Source organism: Fulmarus glacialis, unplaced genomic scaffold (genome assembly GCF_000690835.1).
Source record: "Fulmarus glacialis isolate BGI_N327 unplaced genomic scaffold, ASM69083v1 scaffold861, whole genome shotgun sequence".
Taxonomy (NCBI): Eukaryota; Metazoa; Chordata; class Aves; order Procellariiformes; family Procellariidae; genus Fulmarus; species Fulmarus glacialis.
In genome coordinates this window covers 52,278-58,978 of record NW_009192184.1, presented here as the reverse complement: position 1 = coordinate 58,978, position 6,701 = coordinate 52,278, and the positions used below count along the sequence as shown (strand labels likewise).

The window sequence follows — 6,701 nt, the reverse complement described above, 5'->3', positions numbered from 1 at the left end:
GTTCAGCAGTGGAGATGAATTTTCCTGCTGGGATTTGAATTGTTGCTCTAAATGAGGGGTTTTTGTCTCTGTAAGTAAAGCAAGCTCAGGTTTCTTTTTTTTTTTTTTTCTTTGTTTTTAACTTGCTGCATTTTGCTGCTTTATAACTACCGCTAATAACCACCGTTTATTTTTCTTTGAATCCCCTTTCTGCATCATGTGCATATCACTTCCAGGGGTTTTGGTCCAAAATGCCAGGGTCTCTGGCATGTGCTTATTTTATTTTTAGAACAAAGAACAATGAAATATTTTCTTTGTGGAGAAACTTTCTACGAGGAATTACATGGACTTTGCAAACTGAGGTCATGAAAAATAGTCATCATTAGAATACACTATTAAAATAAACGAGTCTTTTTCACGTACCCATGCCTGTATGTTGTCTGCTCAGTCACTGTTAAGGAGGTTAATCGCCTTATTAAACATAATTGTTCTCTTTGCAAAATGAACCATTGTAGGTTTATACCAGTACAAAAGACCTTCTTTGCAACTCGAGTGTACTAACCTCAGTGCACACGTTTGCATGGTGCCGCACTTGGCTTTCCTTTGTTTCTCAAAACACAGCAGTAACTTATTCCTTTAGCCCATTTGTTCCTTTGTGTATTATCAGGGGAGCCTGCATTGTTTATGTATAGCCGGGATGCTCATGCTCTTATCTGTAACTCAGATTATTTATTGCATGGGGAAGGACACAGGAGCAGAAATTTAGTATTTTGTACTACAAAGCAGGTTGGTTGTTCACAATTAAACAAAAAAAGGTGGGGGGGGAGAGGTAAACAAGAGACAGCAGTGTGATCCCACAAATGATTTAAGAGACTTTTTTAAGCCTTCAGGTATATATCCTCATTGAGAATAATGCAGCAATGGATGAGAGGAGAATTAAACGGGGCTTTTTCATTTGTAAGGTCTCTGATTCTCTTTTTTTGGTGTTTGAGAGACATCTGGGAACAGGAGGAGAGATTGTAATTCTTTGTTGTTTGTTGCATGTTAAAAATCAGCCATTTCTAGCCCACTGGGAGAATGAGAAGCAAAGGGTTGACTGTAAGAGCAAAGGCGTCTGTTATAGCAATAACTCTAAGGATCATTGTAAGACGGGATTGACAAGAGGTTGGTAACAATTACCTGATAAAGTCTGAACTGTATAAAATCTGTTCATTACAAAGCCTGTATTTAATCATCCATTTTAAAATACAGAGGGAGAAATGGGTAGTATCTGAAGGTCTCTGAGAATACCGTTATGGGGGGTGGAATCTTTGTTCTGGTCTGAAATTTCCATAACATCCTAGCTTAAAAAGACATTGCAGTTGCAACTGTTGTTTTTTGTGTGGCTACTTTATCTCAGAGTGAGGATGGGGAAATAATTAAATATAAACAGGAAGAAATTAACAGTGATTGCAGGGGGTGTTTTGTAAAGTGGAAATAAAGTAATGCTCAGAGCTACCTGCAGTTTTTTTCACATTCTGCATCTGTAAAGGTTCCCTAAACCTAATTCTAGTTAATGCTAATGACTTAATAGTGCAAATCATGTTAGGAGCAGGATGAAGTCTCATATTTAGCCAGAGATGAAATTACACGCATGGGCATTAGAAAGTCCCTCTGGGCTAAGAAGCCAGCTCATATGTAGAGAGATGGGCTAAATAAGCTGAGAAGCCTTTTCTTCTAAGGTCAGCGGTAAGTTAACAGAAGCAGAAATAAAATCTCCCAGAACTCACTTCAAAGTACTCTTTTCCCTTCTTTTAAAGACAACTTATGTTTAAGGAACTACCATATCAAGTAGAGAAATTGTGGTTTATCTCTTCCCTCAGTGAAGGACCACTTCAGTCCAGTAACTTACCAATTTAGAAAATCACACTGGAACTCCCAGGATGCAAAACAGGAGCAGTAATCAAAATACATAGAAAAACAGTGGCATGTGCTGTGGTCATCCTCTTAGAACAGGCTGAAAACAGGAGGCTGATTCTCACTTTGGCTCAACTGGTGTAGGTCTGGAGTAATGCTGTTAATACCTTCGGAATTACATAAGTAATTGAAATACAGATTGATCCACTATGTGTTCATAACTCTGCAGGCATTAGGGATTAACATGATTATTGTATGAAGTTACACATGCATGGCACAAATGATGGCATCAAAGAGAGAAATTTTAGTAAGACCCTTGGAAGCTTGTGTTCAGAAAGAATGCATTATGCGATATAACTTGAATATATCTATAGCAGCTTAATTAGGCTTGCAAACCATCCTTTCAAGGAAATTCTTTAATTATTAGACATACTCTTTCAGTTGTCTGCATAGGTCCATGTAATTCAGCACTTCACTATCGTGTTGCGTGTGCTTCCAGTCTCTGCACTAAACTGCAGAATATTATTTGCAAATTTTGCTGACTTGCTGCCCAGATAATTCAGTTCTGGTAAGGTTGGGGTTTTAATGTATTTTGGGGTCTTCCTTCATAACATCCAAGTTGAGCCAGCAGTCAATAAGTAAACATGTCATTGTGTGTGTCCGCATTGCAGAATCTTCGGCCTCAGGAAAGTCGGACCGTATTCAGTGGCTCTGTCAGTATCCCATCGATCACGAAATCCCGCACAGAACCAGGACGATCGATGAGCGCAAGCAGCGGGTTAGCAGCACGTAAGCAAACAGAACTGTGTTGATTTCGGATGTACAACTATTTTAGGGAAACGGCTACCTGCATTTGCTTCTATCCATACCGCTACTAGACAGGATTTTCAGAAGTGATGGCTAACTGTATTCCCATTGAGGGCAAGCACAGTACTTTAATCTTGCTTTCAAAGGAGCACATGAATAAGCAGCTAGCACTTTTGATAGTCCCACATTTGTTATTTGTCAAGTTTTTAAAACTGACGTTAGAATTAAAACTACATTCTTACCCTTGGGACTACTTTGCTGCTGCTTATGTGTTTTAAATCAGTGGGAAGTTGTTCACAAGCTCCATGGTTATTAACTTTGTTGCTGAACTGTGTAGAGCTCTTGATGCCTCTCTTGCTGCTAGTGCAAAGAGAAAGCAATAGAAAACTAGCTGCTGGTATGGAAGAGTCACATTGCATTGGAAATACCTCTCCTAGTGCTGCCATGCTGCCTTTGTGTGCCGGAGTCATCTCAGTGACCTGTGCTGAGACCAGGCAAATGGACCATGTGAAAATAGAGGCAAGACTGTTCTAGGTTTTTCCCTTTCCTGTGGCACATGCTGCATTTGTTGCACACTGCCAACTGCTTGCAGAAAGCGTATGTGTCTGCTGTAGTCTGTACCTGCTGGTACAACCCACCTACTCCCCGGGAAAGAGGCCACTGGAACTAGGCTGCCACCACAGCAGTTTCTACAACTGCTGTTTTTGTCGGGAACATCATGACGGTGTCTGTGCTGGGTAAAGTGTGCTAATGCTGATGTGCCAAGGGAGGGACCAAAGGATCCCTAGGAAAAACTGCAGCTGGCAGCAGACGAGATAAAAGCCCCTACAGCCTGCAAGCCATGAGCTGAGCATCTTGGGACATGCTGGAGGAAAGCAGAGCTAACCAGAGAAACGGCTAACAAATTTCTAGTACCTTGAGTGGGTGTCTGTAACACAGTTTAATTCCTCCGCCCATTTTAGGATCGTCTGCACAAAACGGCAGTGCTTTGCGGAGGGAATTCTCAGGAGGTAGCTACGGAGCAAAGCGTCAGCCTATGGCATCGCCCTCAGATGGTTCCATATCCTCTGGTGGCCTGGACCAAGGCAGTGATGCACCAACAAGGGACTATGAGCGAGAGGTGAGTGACAGGAGAAAGAGGAAAAAATTTAAGTGCGTTGATAAAGATGAGGAAGTTAAATTCTGTCATGGGTTTGGCTACAAGTTTGGGAGTTGCTGACAGTGAAGACTTGGATTTCGTGTATTTCAAGCTATCCTGACAAAAGACTTTGGTCAAACTGTGTAAACTCTGGTCCTGGTATTTAACATGCAGAAAACGCTCTCTGCGCTCCTTACGTGGAGTTACATGGGTAGTGAGGCTCCCAAAAATACTGGTCCAGTAGAGTAACAGCTTGATAGTGCCTATCACAGCTTGAAGTGGTGATATTCCTTCTGCCCTTTATTTGCAAAGACTCTTAAGCTCTCTTAGCAACCGTTTCACGGGAGACATTTTGTACTCAAGAGTGCCTGAAGTTAACAAGGTAATTTAAGAATTATCATATAATAATTTCATTTAGAGCAGAAACTGGATTTAATAATTTATATTCCGGGCAGAACAAGACGATCATTATGATAACACTGCAATCCTGCCCAGTGCTCAACTCAGTCCCTTCAACCAAGAAAGTTTTACATGGGAGGGTTCAATGTGAAGTTGGCCAGTAAAACTTCCCCAGCCCAGTGAGAAAATTAGAGATCACACAGGCTTTTCATGGTACTGAATATATCTTTCCAGTTGAAGCTGGAAGGCAACTGTCAACCCAAACTCAAGCTCAGAGATAGTTGCATTCTGCTGTACTCTGGAAGATCCAACTGGAATTAACTTGATAGGATGCTTTGAATTAATATCCTGGGAGTGACACAGAAGAGAGAGCTGTGATGAAGCCCATACCACAAAGATTTCTCAGTTTAGTGCAAGAGCATCTCAGATCATAATCTGTGAAAAGGCAGGAGCCATCGTAGCTTCACAAGCAACCTGAAGTTGCACACTCTGCTGACCAAAAGGCCCTCGGCAACATGCAGACTGTAAGAATCCCACAGGTGCTGTGTCCTTATGTCAGTGTCAGTTATGCCCGCTGAAAGCAGAGTTATCTGACCACTTACTCTTAAGTCTCCCTGGATCAGGAAATTCTGAGCAAAAAAATTTCCTCAGTTTTTTTGGACACAAGCAAAATATGTGGTGGCCTTTGAATCCAGTCACCTGTTGCTCAGACACCCTCAATCACTCTCAAACTTGCTATCCTGTTACTTACTGGTGTTCTTCTGTGTCTGTGGGCTGCAGGACTCTGACTCTCCGAGACACTCTACTGCATCGAACAGCTCCAACCTCAGCAGCCCTCCCAGCCCGGTTTCTCCTCACAAGACCAAGAGCCTCTCCCTGGAGAGCTCTGACCACGTGAGTTGGGACTCATGAACTGCTTCAGCATTCAGATTTGACATCACAGCAGCTTGCTGTCCCCATGGCTGTCCCCTTCACTTATTCCAGTTCTCACCTTCATCATCCTAACCCTCCCCATTCCCTGTCTGAAAGTGATCTGGGAGTGGGGTACAGAGGAAGGTAAAAGCTGGTCGTCTTCAGCACCGTTTGGCACTGCCTCACCCTCCCTTCCCCAGATTTGACAGCAGCAAACAAGCAAAGCTAGGGTGTTGGTAAATATCAGATGCTGTAGATTTGTATTAGTATTGGTTTAATTTTTGTGGTTACAGCTGCTTTAAAAGACATATTTATCCCACCCCCTTTCCACTTCCCAAAAAGTAGCGTAAGTAGACCAGACATCAACAAGAGAAAATACAGAGGGATTTTGTTTTCATACAATAGCTCATTGTACTGTACAAAAGTAGCACAGACCCCCTCCCCTATGTGGGGAATGATCAGTATGTCAGAGGCACATAAAAGCTTTCAGCCACCACGTTTGAATGTCAATCTGATTGTCGCCAGCAAATCCTTATTGATTAAAATGATGCATATTTTACTACAGTACAGAGTTTAAATAAATACACAGATGTTAGAGTAAAATACGTATGTATATATTCAAAGAAAAAAAGCATTGTGTATGCAGCAGAAGATGGATGCTTATTTAAGAGAGCCTTTAATTTAAGATTTGTGTTGTCCCTGTTTTCATGCTCGGTAATATACAGACTTGGAGGCCTGGCCTAAAACCTTTCGCAGGACAGATATTCCTTTTGCGTAGCACTCGCTGCACTGGCGGGAGAGGTCCCTGCAGTGCTTTCACAACATTTCTTTACTTCTGGCGGTAGCATAACTAAAGCTATAATTCCTACTTCCATGTTAATCCCCATCCTTTGCAAAAATGACAACAATTGGAAAGCAACCCCTGCCCCGACAACCAAGGGCACCAGTCAGCCAGGAGGCTGCCCTGGTTTCTTGTGTGCTAGCTGTGCAGCTGAGGAACCTTACGGCACGCTACAGTAGAGGTCCTTAAGGCAGCAAGGGAGTTCATTGCAGCAGGATGCAGCAGGAAAACTGTTTCCCTGGGTCAGCCTTTGTGCAGGTTTAACTCGGAAGGGAGCAGTCTTCCACACCTCCGTGACCATCCCTAACCAGAAAACTGTTACTGTTGTTACCAAATACTAGTTGCTAATACACATCAGCCAAATGAGTGCCCTTAGCCTGAAGCTAGCCGTGGCTGGCTATGCTGTCACTGTAGCAACGAAGAACCTTGAAGACTGACCTCACACTGTTCACACTGTGGTAGTAGAAGATGCCTAGTCACCCACAACTGCCATGCTGGCAAGGTTGGTTTTCCTCTCCCTCCCCATCCATGCTGTGGGTTTGTGCAATTTGCAGTTGTTTCTGTGTGCTCACCTGCTGTTTGGTTCCAATAGCAGGTCAGGTTGGAGGGCAGAGAGTATTGTAGTAGAAGACAGAGCCCACTGAAGTTGCAAAAATAAGTAAAAAGCTGAAGCTGGTCATGCAGTCAACAGAATAAAGTGAGAGACTGATGTACAAGTGGATGGTAAGA

The 6,701-nt window shown here is 42.7% G+C and overlaps 1 protein-coding gene across 1 annotated transcript in view; it reads left to right on the top strand.

The window, feature by feature from the left end:
- The window catches only part of CDC42BPA (CDC42 binding protein kinase alpha (DMPK-like)), a 125,454-nt gene extending 119,720 nt beyond the window's left edge, over positions 1-5,734 (top strand). The window contains exon 34 of the mRNA XM_009586969.1: positions 5,000-5,734. Within this exon, the coding sequence (XP_009585264.1) occupies positions 5,000-5,131 (132 nt within the window). The 3' untranslated portion in view covers positions 5,132-5,734. The remainder of the gene's footprint in view (positions 1-4,999) is intronic.
- The last annotated feature ends 967 nt before the right edge of the window (positions 5,735-6,701 follow it).